Below are 18,975 nucleotides of genomic sequence, written 5' to 3'. Positions count from 1 at the left end.
ACAAAATTTGATACAATCAATATTTTTTTAAAATAATTTCACGATTTTTTCTCACTTCTTGATTATGTTTGAGAATGTTTGTTCTGTTCGTTTCACTTAATTGCACAGTAATATTAGTTTTGCCTAACATAGCCAATGAAACAACATTTTTCAGGTGAGGATGCGAAGATTCGTGCATTTTGCTTTTCAGAGGCAAATGCCCTAAATGTGTCACACCACTCCTAGTCCATGCAGCATCACCACCGAAGAAGAGGCAAGGAAAACAAAACACAGTTTTTTTTTTTGTTCACATCCACGTAACCACAAATGCTTAGCGTAAATTTCATTGTTATACTTCCTTACATATATGCACTATTTCGGCTGGATGAAGCTTGAGTAAGATTTAAGTCGGGTAACGGACGACCCTTTAATTTCACTTCATTACATCAATATTCTCCGCAAGGGAAAGTTGAGAAAAATAAAATTAATATTCTGTAATTCACACACACTCATGCTTGCAAATTTGCACTGGTTAAGTTACGGTACTAAGACGTCACACTAAAGCAACACTCAGATATACTGATGGTCAACAATTTTCTAAAACTGGAAAAGAAGTCTCTTTCGTATTTTACGTGCTATATAAAAAGGATTCTACTCGTGCAATCATTTTGAGTTAAGGCAAATATTATGTTCTGCTGGAGGCTAGATACATACGTAATAATAAGGCAAGAGAGAATATTAATTTAGTTATATTAACTTGATAAGATTCTACAGCAATAAGTATGTGAAAAGAAAATAAAAAAATTTTGTCATTAAGTTTCAAGGGAATAGAGAATCCATTTGACGCAGCATTACAATAGCGGTGTGGAAGGGGAGGAAAGATCTTCCCTTGTAGCCTGACTCTGTGAGCCACTGCAGCGAAATATGGGTTTTAAACAGCAGCAGTTTCCCTCTGCTTCCCTTCACCTCTCTACCCCCTGACCTAGCAAGAGACACTGTTTACGAGCTGTCCCACCCTGCAGATCCCAGGACGACTTTGAATGCAGTGTTAATTCCAATACAGTTGATGCGCAAAAAGATTATGCACAAGATAATAGTACATATTCCCGGCCAGATGAAATATGTTGTTGTTTTCTAATGCCAGGCGTTTGACAATAAAGTCATTTGACCTCTTGCACTCAAATATTTTTCAAAGATATTATCATGACCAGCCAATGATTTTGAGGTATTCCGAATCCATTTCTTCGTTTGAGTTGCACAATGGGCAGTTAGGGGACTGATATATTCCAATTCTATACAGGTGTTTAGCCAAACAATCATGGCCTGTTGCCAATCTAAATGCAGCTACAGACGATTTTCGTGGTAAATCGGGAATTAACTGTGGATTTTGATGCAGAGAGTTCCATTTTTTCCCTTGGGATTGTGTTATCAAATTTTGTTTGTTGAAGTCTAAGTATGTAGATTTAATAAATCTCTTCACAGAGTAATACGTAGATTTAGTAACAGGTCTGTAAGTAGCAGTGCTGCCCTTCTTTGCTAAAGCATCCGCATTCTCGTTTCCCAGGATTCTACAATCCTGGGAAACGAGAATATAAAATATGAGGAGATGAAATATAAAACAATTTACCAATAAAAGCTGTAACAATTCTTCTACAAATTAAAATAAATATTATTTTTATTTTCCTGTCAAAGCAGGAAGTGCTGCAGCTCCGCAGCTTTTATGGACGAGCCCCCCCTGGATTTATTCCTTATAAGCAAAAAACCAAAATAACTTTTTTTAGTAAAATATGTTAAACTGCTGCTTATCAGTTAGGAAATAAGAAAGGTAAACTGTACATCCTTTCACTCATGCTGTTATGTGTGTGCACCATGCTACCCACAAGGCTATTTAATACAGGGCGATCCATATAAACCTTTTATAATTGAAGATTGCGATCCCATAATGCGCCAAGTCCATTTTTATGAAAGGACTGGGCTAGTTTTTTTTTTTTATCCACTGGTCTATGGACTGAGCGAGTTTTCAAATGACATGCACAATAACCAGTGACGAAACTAAGGTGTAAATACTGGGTAGACTGAAAAAAAATCTGCTTACCTTATATCTTTTTATACAGCAAATGTTTCTCGGCTTTTCTATCAAAATATTTTTTGTGACACAGACCCTACAAAAAGATGATGACCATTCATTTTCATCCCCAAAGAGAATACAGATATAACAACACAACTTATTTGTCTCAGAGCACCCTGTAAGCCAAGGATATTTCTTATATCACGAAAATTGAAAATTCCTATCTTGTCTTCCTCCATCCGGTATTTTAATATGTAAATGTAGTGCCGATCTCCTATCTTTGTAAGCACATTTTGTTTCATATGTCCAATTAAAACGATTTCTCTATCAATTCTACAAATAAATAATAATGACCTCAATGTTCTCTCAGTATGAACCATTTTACACAAAATTAATATGTAACACACATGCACTTTTGACTAAACTAACACTCAACAATACAGCCCATTCATAGAACACCAATGTAGCGCGGCATATTATTGTAAAGGTAAGTTACAAGGTTAGCCTCGTTTAGCACGGAGATGTAGCGAATCGATACCCCCTCCCCGGTCCCCCCCACAAGCTTACAAGTGAAGCCTTTAGAGGCTTGTGCCCACGAGCCTCGCCTCGCACTGAACTCTCGGATCCTGGAATAACTGCCAACAGTGAACTTAATATGTGGAAGGATGGGAGTTAAACCAAGTGTTACGATACATTATTATTACGAACTTACAGGCTCGCTGTTACTAGGAATAATAACTCAAATTTTTTGTGTAGTCTAAGTATCAAAAGTCTCTTAAGAGCTTTGCCACTGACAATAACCTAACCTTTTAGACAACCTTTAGGGGTTGTTTTAGAAGAAAAGAAGCTTAAAATATAATAAAAGAGGGCTCAAACTTAAATCATGTATGTATAAATCATAAAAATGGCCAAATAGACTGAGCAGGTTTCGGGATCAAATTCTTCAATTTCTCTTTGGGCGTTGGTATGAACTTGAAATTGAATATTATGATCTCGTGATTCTGGGAGAATTTATATTGGTACCTCTGGAATGACTGTCGTTCATTGTTGACATTGATAATCACTATTTTGCAGAATGTATGCAGTGATTAATTTTCCATAATATGTCTTTCATTGTTGACATTGATAATCACTATTTTGCAGAATGTATGTAGTGATTAGTTTTTCCATAATATCTGTCGTTCATTGTTGACATTGATAATCACTATTTTGCAGAATGTATGTAGTGATTAGTTTTCCATAATATCTGTCGTTCATTGTTGACACTGATAATCACTATTTTGCAGAATGTATGTAGTGATTAGTCTTCCATAATATCGCAAACATGCAGTACTCACTTTGATACCGTGTTTTGGCAATAATGCACTCGATTTTACAAGTCTGGTTCCTTCAATTCCTGCATTACATGCACTCTGCATGGTCGTAAATGCGATTTTTTTGCTGCTCTCTGACATGTGACATATGAATAGTGTGTCTCCTGGCTTAAGGGGTTAGGTATGATGAATTTTTTTCTGTGTATTTATGCATGTCATATCTACAATACGATGCAAAATCACTTCTCTACCTTTGATAGATAGGCCTAGTCTCATAAAAAATAAATTCATTTAAAAAAATGGTCAAATATCAGTATTCTCTTCCAACACAAAATAAAAAAAAATATTATTTATTATGGAATGTAGTTGAAATAGCATGATATTGTAAACATGAGTTTCAGCAATAAAATAAAAGAGAGAGAACATGAGAAAGTTAACAAGTTTATGAGTTATGAGGGAAACGCTTCATCACTTCACAGTGAATTGCCACCATTTTGAATTTTGGGGGGGAAAAAAATATATAAAAAAAAAAATTAAAAATAAATAATTTTTTTTTAAATCGTAAAAATATTTTTTTCATATAGCAGGAGGACAGTGTTTTACACATACCAATTTTCATTATTGTACAAGATACAGTAACGGAGGAAAAAATGTTTAATATTTCCAAACATTTTACTGCTGTAAGCTGTACCTAATCCCTTAATCGGTGCAACAATTTCTTTGGTGAGTTTAGTAAACATTCTCGAACATCGTCGACATAAGACTGAGGCATTGCAGGTGCAGGTTTTCCACTATTGCCAAGAAGCAAGCCAGTTGTCTCCAGCTTTCTCACTATAGACAAGATTGTTGGCTTGCCTGGAACATTGTGCACACCGAATTCTGTCCAAAATGCAAGTTGCGTTTTAACCAGATAATTTGTCATCCAGTATATTCTTAGCACAAAAACATGCTGTCGAACCAAGTACTACATGTTTGTGATATTACGGCAAGCTAATCACTACATACATTCTGCAATAATAGCCAATACCAATATCAACAATGGACGACAATCGTGCCAGGGGTACCGATATAAATTCTCCTAGAATCACAGAGAATAATCATCATCATCAATAGCTATCAGGGTTTAGGCCATTTGGCCTGTTCCGTCTCAGGTGAAAAGCTGGTCTCTCCATCGCTTCTTCAGGCGTCCAAGATCTCGTTATCCAAGGGGTTTGTAATTTAATAATCTCCTGGGCAGTCTATCATTTGGCATCCGTAGAACATGCTCATGCCAGTTGCTCCGATACTTGTGGATTGTCTCTGTAATGGCTGCGATATTTAGTTCTTGTCGGATGTCTTCATTGTATTTATGGTCACAGAGAGTGTAGCCTGCTAGTGGTCTTAGTAATCTCATCTCAGCTGCTTCTATTCTCTTCAGTTGACTAATTGTTAGAGTCCAAGTTTCTGATCCATATAGCAAAGTTGGAATGGCCATTGTTTTGTAGAATTTCAAAATTGTGTCTTGCCGGACCTTCTCAAACAGTGTATTTCTAATTGTTCTTAGCAGCTGTTGAAATTTGGCTAATTTATTATCTACATCTCGAGAATGAATATAGGAGAGATTACAGCCAAGGTAAGTAAAAGCATTTACTTGCTCTACTCCAGAGTTATTGATAACTATTTTAGTTCCTATAGAATTTTTACCAATAAAGGCCATGGTTTTTGTTTTGTGTATAGAAATTTCTAAATTGTACTCTTTTGCTTTTTGATATAACCTATGAATTGCCATTTGTAAGTTGTCTTCGGTGTTAGCTAATATAATTACATCATCTGCGTAGAGCAGAGTGTTAAGGGGTTTGTTATCGATCATAAAATGTGTGGCCAAATCAATTTCCCAGTCCTTAATAAGTGCATTAATATATACATTAAATAAACAAGGAGACAGCGGACAACCTTGTTTTAAGCCTTGATTTGTTATCCTAGTCGTTAGAGAATAATATAACATTCAATTTAAAGTTTATATTAACTCCCAAAGAGAAATTATACCTCATTAAAATTATAATGGTTCATATGGATCACAATGTATAAAATAAGCATTGGTTCAGAATCACTACTTAAATGGCAATGGAGTAACACAAAATGGTCCAGTCCTTTGTTGATAACGATGACAATGCTGGTGGTGCTGTTACTGGAACAGGAAGGGAAGTAGAATGTTCTTGAAATTTAAGGTTTTATTCGGATATTAAGTAAAGGCTGCAAAATCCATGCACAATTCCAGTCAGAATAGCTGCAATTGAGTTCAGATCTACTACTCCACCTGAAATTACCTTTCTGGGCTATCTGTCAACTGCAGATGTTCCCAATAATGTTTAGTCAACTAAATAAACGGCACTGTCAATAAAGACATTACACAGTGGCGATCATGGTATTGCTCAATGACCTGAACACGAAGCAAAATTATGGCTCGCTCTTAAATCAATCTGGAAATGGTACTTTCTAGAAGATTTCTCATGTAATGTAAGTATTGTTATGAAGTAAAATAAAATATATAGCAAGATTATTTACAATCTCACATTTTGCACTGTTTAATATAGGCCAGTTCACCAGAAGAAACGAAAATCAGAATATCTTTTAATACAATTTTTATTTGAAACTTGCTGTTTTTAAAGCCTTCTTATTTATCTTGAAATATATTAGATATAGAAATAAGAAAAAGAATATATGAAAGATAATGGATATGTTGAATGGAATACATTTCATTGATACATCCACACTGACTACAATCATAGAAAATGCAAGATGGTCACTTGAGTGTTGACCATTGTAAATACAGAGCTTAAATATAATTATTGTTCTTTTTTTTTTTTTTTTAGTTTTTGTTTTGAAGACAGTTTTATTTTACTTCATGATGTATATTGCAGAAAATTGACTCTTAGTGGAGAAGAGTTATCAGTGATACATTTACATAAAATATATTTATTTTCATTATAATATATATTTTTTTCTATATATCTTTTAGTGATTCGAGTTAGAGCAAAATGGCAATACCAAAAATTTCTACAATCATTTTGCAGAGAAAGCAATCCTTTGTGAAATTTTACAACTGATTACATTATAATAACCCCCTGGAGAATACTTTGACTCCTTAAACTCAAAACAGTAATAATAAAAATAAAAATAAACATAATAATAATAATAATAATAATAATAATGGTAAGAATAATCATAATGAAGTGACTAATAATAACAATAAAGAACTAATGATAATGGATGGTTTGCTACAATGCCATATCGTACTGAACTTACCATTAAGTTCCCAGTAGTAACCAGCAATGCAGATAGATAATGTTAAGTGGAGTCCAACGATATTTACTTCAAATTAACACAATTCGCTCTGATGCAAACACAACCCTCAACTGTTTGTATTAATGCGATGCTTCTTAGAAAAAATAAAAACCGATCAAGTCTCTGTTCTGACATTCTCTAAGTGTCCTTACATTCTGAGAAAAAATTCTCACAGCATCCTGAAGAATCTCGATCTCACTTTTTCTCTTGATCCAGTAATCTACCACCACTCATTTATATTATAAAATTATTAAAAAAATTACTCATACTATGACTATTGTTCTGCCTGAACGAAAACTTTCAAAATCGATTCAATTACCGAAGCTACCCTTACTTTATCAATTACACTGAAGAACAGTTCGTCCATTCAAACACATGCCCATGTTCATAATTCTGAGGGGTGGGGAGGAAGGAGAAATCAATAAACTTGTAAAGTAGAAATCTTACAATGGCCATAGTTCTGTTATTGAGCTTTCACTATCTTGTGTTATGTCTACTTTTAAAATGTATTAAAGCTATTTCTGTAGAAAAAATAAAAAATATTTGGCAGTTGTTCAAGAATCAGGCACTAATGCATTTAGATATTGCTTGTCACACTGTCTACATATAATGCCATTTCGCTTCATAAAATATTTTGACATTTTGTACAGACTGTGCGCACTGTTATTAAATGTTTCTTATCAAATAATTTTTCCCCTCTTAGAACATTACGAGTCCTACACGACTTTTAGGCCAAAACAATACTGGTGGGGTGATTGCAATAGTCGTAGATCAATTTGTCGGAAAAAAAAAAAAAGCATAACAAGGGAAGATGAGAGAAAATAAAATTAAACGGAAAGATAAAGAGATGAAGATACAAGGAAAAATTAAATATACATAGAGGAGATAGGACTGTTTCCTCAGAAAATACATTTCCATTTTTTATTATTGTTTTCCCCTCTGTTGTAACTGAAAAAGTGTACTAATTTTCAATCATCTCCCTCTTCTTTATAATAAATAAATGTTTACGAGATAAGAAATGTGTAGAAAAACTGTATGCTTCAATTTTATCTATTTACACATGAAGAAACAGTGGCTGGGTTATAATCAGCAGATACACCAATAGCAAAGGACGTCCTGCATAAATTAATTTTACCTAGGAAATGGAATTTATTGTACCAACTATCCCTTTTCTAAATTTCTTAATTCTTCATTCTGTATAATCCCATTCTGTTACTTCCCAATAAATTACACAACAGCTTTCATTTCAGATAATTATTTCACTGTTATCCATTAAATGATATCAAATTTAACTGCACGGTTCTGTCATTTTTCATTGTTCATTACTGTCAAACAGAGCTGGATCAAAAAAACAAAAGACTCGATTACTCTATAAAGAAACTTACAACTGGTACTGCATGATGTCTTGTTAACTTGGACAGGATTAAGTGAAGTCGTCATGTAAAGTATATAGGCTTATTCAAAAGTAAGTTACATTTTGAAATAGATGTAACATTTTTAAAAATTAATGTACACACAAAATAATAACACATTTATATGTATCAAACAACGAGATTTGTTCATTTATCGCACTCATTTGTTTTGGTCAACATGGTAACAGGTTTTGTTTATAATGTGTCAAAAGTAAATTTACTTCTTATTGAATTTTTAAATCACTATCACTGACTGTGTTTTAAAATGGTTTTGACTTCAGTATTATTATGAATATAAAATAAGTTTAACATACAAAAATTGAGAACAAAACGTAATTTAACTAATACCTGGCCAGCATGTTCCCCTGATTTTTGGCTGTGCGGTTATTTTTTAAACTAATTTCACAACTACTGACGAACTAAAATATTCAATTTCGCAACAAATTGAAGATATTCCACTAGATCTATTAGTAGCCTAAATGCTGTTCACAACATAGAAGAAAGATCGTTGCTTGTTGAAGAACAAAATGGTGGACATATTCAACATTTAAACTGAATACAATAAACCCCATATCTTTATGAGTACAAGTGTGTCCTTGTTTTGTGTATATCTTAATTCTTAAAAAAGTTATGGCGACGTCAAAATGTAACTTACTTTTGAATAACCTTGTACATTACTGCTTTTCACAAAAGTCCTATTTTATAAAAGTTCAATATTTGAGTTTTTTTTGGAGAGTTTTAATTATAACATACGAGTAGATCACATTTTATGTTCATATATACATTTTGATTTTTAATTCTGTGCAAATTCTTATTTCTTTCAGATATTGCAAGTAGTTTTGTGTGTGTGTAAAACGTGTTTTAAAATCAATTTCAGACTACTCCAACTAGTGAAACAAATTCAAAGCTTCAACTCACTTTTATATCACAACACATGGGACAATTTAAACTTTCAAATTTCTGAGTGAAAACTGAGTCATGTAATGGGCTGTATTTGCATCAGAATACAATTTTCAAAATTAATTTTTTTTTCCTTGTTTCCGAATGAAATTTCTAAATCAGAAGACGCATTTTCTGATATTGCTCTTGCATGGTATGAAAAAGGATTTTGCATCATTTTGCCCTTCATATCATGCAAAATATGAAGTTTCTGCATCACCAAAGTACTTCCATCAGTACAACACTCCAATGTATTAAGAATAAAAAGAAGACTAAACGTGAAATCCTGCTTCATATGGTGAGTGATCCTGATAATCATATCAGACGTAATAATAATAATAATAATAATAATAATAATAATAATAATAATAATAAAAGTAAAGATAATAAATAATTGTAATAATAATAATAATAATAATCATAATAATCGTCAATTCATATTTATATAGGAATTACAATTATAACAACAATAAAAATAATCGTAATATATAATAGTTCATTATTACATAAGCACAAGATAACAGTGTAAAGTATTCTGCTTTCCAACCATTATACAATTTTTTTTTTTCCCTTTTCTTTTTTTGAAAAATGATGATTACATACAATAATATGATCCAGTCACAAACTAATTTACTATAAATTTCACTGAAATAATTTAATACCTCTGTAACCATATATATTATATATTATAGGGTCTAGTGAATATGTACAAAACCCAAACTCACTTCTGCCAGGCATTGCCATCTCTGTGGGAGGGAGCCCTAGGTAACCTAACATCACAACGGACTTATGAACAATGTTGCCGATCCTTAGGCTGAGGAACAAAGACAATACACTGCAGGATGTAAGCAACACAATGACTGTCAGCTTTAGCCCAGTTAAATTAAGGCATATATAAGCGATTTACAATGTTCACGCACAACATACATATAATCGGCTGTCTGAAAACAAATGCCATCTTTCTGTCCTATGATCTATTCCCTACAAAATCCATCACAAACTTCTCTTATATTAAAAATACACTGGCTTCATGCTCCTCGCCCATAGCCCACAGGATGATCAGATTTCAATATTATACTATTAACAAAATTTCTTTTTAAACTAGTTACACTGGCAACACAGTTTTAGCACCACAGACAATACCTGCCATGTAACGTGTCTTTAAAACACAACAGAATACTTGTTGAAAACAACCCCCCTAAAAAAAATAATAATAAAGAAAAGATATTGTGGAGGAAGATGCAAAAATAATCTGTCAATACAATAAAAAAAAACTGTACAAATATAAACTATTAATTCTCAAACATTTGTGGTCCATTACTTAACATATAATCAAAACAATGCACATTCTATCAGTTCTCAACAGGCAGGTCTCAGCCTTTTGGTACACTCCACAGACTCCTGTGGTGTCACTCACTAGAACACCACAGTGATGCAGCCTTCTAATTCTGGTAAAAGGCAAACACCGAGAAGGCTAGCAAGTGCTCGCACCTGCCTGCCCTGCAAGGCGCCCGGCCAGCGTTCCATAAGAATGCGTGTCCTATGCTATGCAGCAAACATACTGACACTATATAAAAAGTCATGTGTACATATTAGATGCAATTGAAAACATTTCAATACACGAATATGTTATACATCGAGTTAGGCCAGACGTGACACCCCAATCACAGCTCAATATCTCAGTGGAAAAAAAAAAAATGGTGTTGCAATGCTGGACACTTGCATTCTTATGGACAACCACATCACGAATTCTATCAGAATGCCCTGCTATAATAATACTTGGGAATCGCGAGGCTGTTAAGAAATCAATTTTAGGATCACGAACACCCACACACCCCCTTCTCTCCTGTTACAGACAAGCAGGCACTGGTTTGTTTCCAGTTAGCGGTAGTGACTTCTTCCGGGTGCAAACTCGAAAACACCTCACGAAAGCTCCACGACTACACCACATGTAGTGAATAATAACGAGGGTCTGTAGAATGGTAAAAAACAACATTACAAGAGCAAAAATAAGACGTCGAGTGACATTCAAAGCAGTATGTCTTATATAATATCTAAGAGTTATTTATTTTAATGTAAGTATATAGAAAAGGTATGTTGAGATGAAGAACGTGATCATGATGTCTGCAAGAATCTTCTGGAACACTTCTGATGAATGGAATGGAGGAAACAAGTCTATAAAAGTTTTCAAAATAAAATGTATTATATTATAGATAGATCTATTCTTTAAGAGAGGTATAATTGACATTTGACAGTGGCATATGAAATTCGAGTACATGTCGTAATGTAATTTGTAAATTTGTTTTTCAAGAATCTGAAAAATGGAATTTACGTCTCTTTCCCTCCTTCTTCTATGGACTGGTCCGTACGGTCACGAGAGCCAAGCATCGAGGTTCCTTCCTAGCACCGATCGTGGTCTGTCGCACACCACCTGTCAACTTGTCACGAAGTACGATAATAGATAGTACAACGTTATCTAACAATGACAACTAAACCAAAGTGACACGTGCCCCCAGAAAGGATAAAATGCCCATGACCTATACCTCATATTAGTTAAATACACTTTACCAACACTTGCTAAGCCCACACCTCCAGCTTTCTCGTGTGTCATGTAATAGTACAGCAAGCCCTGGTTGGAAAGCAGTTGCATAATAGTTAATAATAATATAAAATGGTCCATGAAGAAAATAAAAAAATAAATGGCGATCATGGTTAGTGTGGAATATCAGGGGTGAAGGATTACATCGACGCATGTCTGGAAGGTTTCCAACTCAGTTCCATCGCATTCACTACTTGGTCTCCTCACGGTGCTGCTTTACTCCAATGAATCACCTGCTGCATCACCACGGCTGCCAGCAAAGCGAATATGGTGAAACCACACACTATGATCATTGCCCATTGCTGGTCCGTCAGTGGTTTTCTTTCAGTTACCTACAACAACAAAACACAACACTGCTAACCTCAAGTACAGCGCTTATATGCCCACACTCAATCGCTTTCATCTTCATCTTGACGGGATAATAAAAGCCTAAACTAACCTAACCTAACCTAAGTGCGTCGGTGTCTATTCCAAAATCGGCAGAATCCGCTCAACGCTCGTTTAACCCCCAGTTCTTCTAATAGCTTTCCCACAGTTACAAAAATCCTTCTGCCACTTTCGACAGTCCATCTACTACTTACAAGGAAATCTTCTACATAGTCGAAAGCCACCTGTAAGGTTTACTTAAGGTACGGTCACACGTCGCTACTTTTGCAGCGATGCAGTACAAAAAACTGCGCAACTCTCGTACTGCGATGTGTGAACAACGGTGCAACCCGAAAAGTAGCGGCTGCTGAACCTGCTGCTTGCTATTTTTCCATGCTGCGCGCAACTTAAAAGTAGCGACGTGTGAACAGGGTTCTCAGGGTTGCAGCCGCAGCATTTTTGATATCGTTTTTGTGACCAGTGTTGCCACCCAAATGTGCCAATGATACTTTTATTGTTTGGATATATTTTAATGTTAGATGTGATGAAAATAAATTATTTGTAACAGTTATTAAATGCACAACACAGTCTGAGCATATTTGCTGACGATATAATTTACTTTTTTAATTTTCTGTAGCGTAGTTCCAAACAGGAGGGTTGCCAACATTGATTACATGAATATGCTGTTGGTTATCATTCAAGTATATAGGCGTGTTTAAAAGCTTTATAGTAAAAATAATGCCAATTTCTGAATACTAGTTAGGACAGAAAAGCAAATAATAGATAAGTAATCTTTCGTATGAGTTTGTTAATAATTCGAACATAACCACAAAATCTATATTGAGAAGTCAACACGGAGATGGAAACCTGCAGCATGATTGCGGCTGCAAAAGTAGCGCCTTGCGTGTGAACAGACTCGCAACCTCCAGCTGCAACTTTTGCAGCACTTGGGTTGAGCAGCACGAAAAGTAGCGTGCAGCACGCTACTTTTGGCTTATGTGAACATGACACGCAACTTTTGCAGCTGCAGTACAAAAGTTGTGCAGCAAAAGTAGCGACGTGTGACCGTACCTTTAGGGGTAAATACTATAAAGGAAAAAGAGATAAAAAAGAGGGAGCTGCCAATACACAGTGTGGGACATGAAGAAATAGGATTTCAAAGTACCAAAAAATGATCCGTCCTATTACAAGTGGAGCACAAATACTTGACATAGTATCCGGCAACTGTGGGACAAAGCTAGTGCCAGATAATTGGAAAATACAGAATGTTTATAGTTATGTAAAGACATACTTTACTGCACAAACACTTTTTTTTTCATGTTGAAATTTTGTAATTTTCGTATAGATATTTAAAAATAAATTTTTAAAATACGTACAATGTTTATTTTTAGTACTGAATACAGTTCTGAATTCATCAGTTCATAATTACAGTAATACATAATAGTGTAAAAAATACTAAAAGTTTTCGTAACTTTATGACAATTTTAAATGGCGTCTATGTGACATGAAGAACAGTGTAGCCAACATCACAACTATGAAGACGATGATGTAGCGCTTGATGATTTGAACCTCTTTAACATATCTCTAATGTCTGCTTGTTTATATACATAAAGTTTTACGCGCTACCGTACAGCGTAACAGAGAATTTCACACTTTCCTATTTAGACTCATCCAACACCCCTTCGAAACGGACGAGTTCAAGTGATAAATTTAAAGATATCGTCTCTACGCATTGTTTGCAAGGTCCAAGTGACAGCTAACCGATCTACTCCAGGGACATAATGGGTTTTTCTGTCAACAAAGTAAAGAGTAAACAATATGTGGCATGTTCAATCCATGAAAACCACTCACATCTTCGTCCGACTCTTACCTTTCACATGAATGACAATTTTTTTTTTTGCCTAGCCAAAAGTGCCGTTGTTTTGGTATTGCCAATTATTTGGGTGCCGGATACGAGAGATTTTACTGTACTGGTATTTATATTTTAAAATTTAATTACATTTTAAACACAGGTTATGGAGTTCTTGGAAATAAACTTCCCTGCATTATGTATTCTCTATACATGGGTAATAGATTTGCATTCTTCTTCTCTCTAGTTTCCCAGTGCAGCCCAACAATTTCTCTGTTCTTTTGCTTGTCTGTGTTGAGTTCTTCACAAGTCAATCAGCAGATGTGCTCTATTCAATATATTTTCTTCTACACCACAAATCTTGCATTTGTTTTGTATTTAATATGCTGAATCTATGTTTAGCAGTCTTACAGTACAAGTCTTTGTGGATCTCACTGCACAATTGAATTCTTTGTCAATGACTTACAACAAATGATGCACTTTCAATATACTTTTCAAAAGTGTCGATTGTTTGTGTGCCACATTATACTACTGAGTAACATTTCTATTTGTCACTAGCAAAGGTAAGTCAGATGCTTTAGATTAGTCAGTAGAGGCTGACTGGTAACTTAAAAATCATAAAGTAACTAGTCAGTGTCTATTATGTTACAACATAGTACAAAACTTGTGAGGAATTTCCTCACCCCCTCTGACGAAAAAAATGATGAAATGAGAAAATGAAGATAATGTAAATTTTACTATAATTTTATAAGCCTACACTTCATATTGGCAGCTATAGTCCCTTCGCTCTAATTTCCAGCAGCCAATCGCATTGCAGGTCAGCTACATTTAAACGTGTGCGTCTTGTGATTCGGTGGTGAAGACGTTATTAATTTCTTAAGGCTCGATAAATACTTAATATATAATCGCCAGCCATTTTGGCTCTTTCGTTGGCGTTCACAGAAAGCAACGAAGACGTTATTTGCCACTCAATTATTTTATGATGAAAGAGTAATGGAACGGAGAAAAATTCTCTCCGGCACCGGGACTTGAACCCGGGTTTTCAGCTCTACGTGCTGATGCTTTATCCACTAAGTCACACCGGATACAACTCCGACGCCGGTTAGAATCGTCTCAGATTAAGCTCCAACTCTTGGGTTCCCTCTAGTGGCCGCCCTCTGCACTACGTCATAGATGTCTATGAACGCAGGACCGAAGTCCACACATGTGCTGAGGTGCACTCGATATGAGTGACTAGTTGGCCGGGATCCGACGGAATAAGCGCCATCTTAAATCATATCATATGTACTTCGGTACATTAAAATAATATATATGATATGCGTAAATCACTTCGTGATTTAAGACGGCGCTTATTCCTTCGGATCCCGGCCAACTAGTCACTCATATCGAGTGCATCTCAGCACATGTGTGGACTTTGGTCCTGCGTTCATAGACATCTATGACGTAGTGCAGAGGGCGGCCACTAGAGGGAACCCAAGAGTTGGAGCTTAATCTGAGACGATTCTAACCGGCGTCGGAGTTATATCCGGTGTGGATTAGTGGATAAAGCATCAGCATGTAGAGCTGAAAACCCGGGTTCAAGTCCCGGCACCAGAGAGAATTTTTCTCCGTTCCATTACTCTTTCATCGTATGATGACGCAGAATATCTGCATGGAAATATCATATGTACTTCGGTACATTAAAATAATATATACTCAATTATTTGCTGAATTACAGTGCGTTTGATTTATTATCATAGGAGCTACGACATGATAATGTTTAACGATGTGGCAAATAGATTTCTCGTCTGGTAGCTCGGCAACGTAACAACAAAAATGGCGAACGATACTACCTACCTAGACTTTACAGAGCCTTCACTTCCTAAGACGTAAGCAAAGAGGAGGAATCACGCCGGGAATAAAAGCGTCGCAACTTTAGCTAATTTTCTTTATTTTCCCCATCTTTCAGTGTTTCTATCTCTTCACAAATTTTCAAGGAGGTATATTTACCTTGATGATTTTGGAAGGTTTCCGGTCTGTGTAGCTAAGCGTTTTATTGTGTCCATTATCGTATTTTATACCTCCATTTTCTGTTTTGTCTATCAGGGGTCTCTGCTGTTTCACAAAACGAAATACGACTAATGTTATTCCAAGTGTACGAACCTGCGTTACAGCTGTTCTCGTAGTAGTAGTTGCCACTGGCTCTGGCATCAAAGTGGAGAAAGTGGCAGGTGGGGAGTACGCGCCGGGCAGATCTCCACTACCAGCTTGCCTCACAGGACAGACTCTCACATTGTAATCTGCACCTGGCTCCAGGTCATTCAGTTGCACTTTGGTCTCAGCTCCTCTGTACACCTGTAACACGCGATTTATAAATGTGTGCGATATTTTTCACTTCTTAACGAAATTATTTTTTTCATAAAACCTCTCTCTTTTAATGTCAGTAATATACTTCTGGAAATCAGACATTCTGTACAGGAACATAGACAGAACACATTTCTCGTTATTCTAAGTGGCAGGGAAAAAGTAGCAGTTCCGATATACATACAGGGTGTTTCAGGAGGAATGGTAAATATTTTAGGAGGTGGTAGTATACACGAATACGAATAAAAAATTCCATATAAAATGTGTCCAATTTTTATTGGGTACAGAGATACAACTCTTAGAATGTAACCCATGAAGGTGTTAAGCAAAGGTAATATTACATATCCCGAATTGGCTAGTTCAGTCTTCTTGGCTAATGTTATACCGCCAGCATTCCATTGTAAGATATTTAGTTGATTCTATACCATTAAAGTAGTCCCTGCCCGGAGATCCGATTGGGGGACTATTTTACCTCCGGATAATTTTACCTTAATGGTACTCATTTCATATTGGAGTGAAAAATGGCAAGTTGTAGCCGATTTAAGTGAACACCATATTTTAACGTTTTGGTAGCTACTTCATTCACACACAACCCCCAGAATGTCTGGAGGACCACACCTGCAGTTGGTCGATGGGTCCATTGGACCTAGCTGGGAGATCTTGTTGATCACCAGCTTTCCCTCCTTAAGCCACTGGAGGACGATTTTAGTGCCGTAGCAGGTCAGCAGTAGGAACAGAAAAGTAGAAAGAGGAGAAAGGAAAGGGAAATGAACCCCTAGGCCTCGAAGAATGCGGATGCTTTAGTAAAGAAGAGAAGCACTGCTACTTACAGACCTGTTACTAAATCTACGTATTACTCTGTGAAAAGATTTATTAAATCTACATACTTAGACTTCAACAAACAAAATTTAATAACAGAATCCCAAGGGAAAAAATGGAACTCTCTGCATCAAAATCCACAGTTAATTCCCGATTTACCACGAAAATCGTCTGTAGCTGCATTTAGATTGGCAACAGGCCATGATTTTTTGGCCAAACACCTGCATAGAATTGGAATATATCAGTCCCCTAACTGTCCATTGTGCAACTCAAACCAAGAAATGGATTCGGAACATCTCAAAATCTGTGCTTCAGTGGCTGGTCATGATAATATCTTTGAAAAATATTGGAGTGCAAGAGGCCAAATGACTTCATTGTCAAATGCCTGCCATTAGAAAACAACAACAACATATCCCGAATTTAAAAGAAAACTTACAAATTAAACCAAACCCTTCAACTCTATCAAATATAGAATATAATCTAAATTTAACAGAAGTAATACTGAAATCAGAAGTAAACACTGAAATACTCAAACAATTGTCTTTAGAGACAATTAATATTAGGTACCCTCCACAAAACTGGCTTCATTTATACACCGACGGATCCTTGATCTCCAGAGAACAAGGTGCCGGTGCAGGTGTTACGTGCTGTCTCTTCTCACTTTATAGATCTCTTGGATATGGAACAACAAGTTTTGATGGTGAAAGCATTGCAATAAGTGAATGTCTCAGGAATCTTCTATGCCACATCAATAAATTTAGGAATACAGTTATATTGTCAGACTGCAAAGCAGCTATTCTATCAATCGTCTCTAAACACACACCTTCATCTCAAACAGCAGAAATAACTAAAATGCTCTCTCAATTAATATGACTCAATAAAAGAATTGTATTCCAATGGATACCATCCCATTGTGGAATCCTGGGAAACGAGAATGCGGATGCTTTAGCAAAGAAGGGCAGCACTGCTACTTACAGACCTGTTACTAAATCTTTGTATTACTCTGTGAAGAGATTTATTAAATCTACATACCTAGACTTCAGCAAACAAAATTTGATAACACAATCCCAAGGGAAAAAGGGAACTCTCTGCATCAAAATCCACAGTTAATTCCCGATTTACCACGAAAATCGTCTGTAGCTGCATTTAGATTGGCAACAGGCCATGATTGTTTGGCCAAACACCTGCATAGAATTGGAATATATCAGTCCCCTAACTGCCCATTGTGCAACTCAAACCAAGAAATGGATTCGGAACACCTCAAAATCTGTGCTTCAGTGGCTGGTCATGATAATATCTTTGAAAAATACTGGAGTGCAAGAGGTCAAATGACTTTATTGTCAAACGCCTGGTATTATAAAACAACAACAACATATTACATTCAAAGTTTATTTTCATAAATTCCACCACTGACTTCAATGCACTTTCAACTTCTCTTGACAACACCACGTGTAGCTCTTCTGAGGTCATTTTGGCATTCTTTTATGAGGGCAGCATTATTCATAATCCGAACGATTAAATCGGCTCGTGTTTACTTTTTCTTTGTAGACTTCGCCTTTCAACCATCCCCACAGGCAAAAATCTAAAGGGGTAAGGTCCGGGGACCTTGGTGGCCAAGAAACATGACCATATCTGCCGATCCATCTTCCAGGGAATGTTAGGTTTAAATGATGTGTCACCTGACGACTAGAATGTGCAGGGGCTCTGTCATGCTGGACGAACATACCCATCCTTGTAGTCAAAGGAACCCCTTCCAATAATGCTGGAAGCTCGTTTTGAAGAAAGTCTAGATAATAAGGCCCTGTAAGATGGTTAGGAAATCATCTGCAATATTCTCTACAAGCTGCAACAGCGTTTCCATTACAAAACCCGTACACAAATACTATATCAGCATACTCAGCATTTGTAAATACATGCGGCATGCTTAAACGATACAGTAGAATTGGTCAACAAATCACAATCAC

At 35.9% G+C, this 18,975-nt stretch overlaps 1 protein-coding gene across 2 annotated transcripts in view; it reads right to left on the bottom strand.

Annotated features, from left to right (window-relative positions):
• Positions 1 to 6,185: 6,185 nt before the first annotated feature.
• The window catches only part of mtgo (miles to go), a 466,045-nt gene continuing 453,255 nt past the window's right edge, over positions 6,186 to 18,975 (bottom strand). For both annotated transcript variants that reach the window (XM_069836312.1, XM_069836313.1), the window contains 2 exons: positions 15,992 to 16,183; positions 6,186 to 11,966 (listed from right to left, as the gene is read on the bottom strand). In XM_069836312.1, the coding sequence (XP_069692413.1) occupies positions 11,838 to 11,966; positions 15,992 to 16,183 (321 nt within the window). In that variant the 3' untranslated portion in view covers positions 6,186 to 11,837. The remainder of the gene's footprint in view (positions 11,967 to 15,991; positions 16,184 to 18,975) is intronic.

The sequence above is a fragment of the Periplaneta americana genome, chromosome 9, assembly GCF_040183065.1.
Source record: "Periplaneta americana isolate PAMFEO1 chromosome 9, P.americana_PAMFEO1_priV1, whole genome shotgun sequence".
Lineage (NCBI taxonomy): Eukaryota > Metazoa > Arthropoda > Insecta > Blattodea > Blattidae > Periplaneta > Periplaneta americana.
This window is presented reverse-complemented; position numbering and strand designations above follow the sequence as displayed.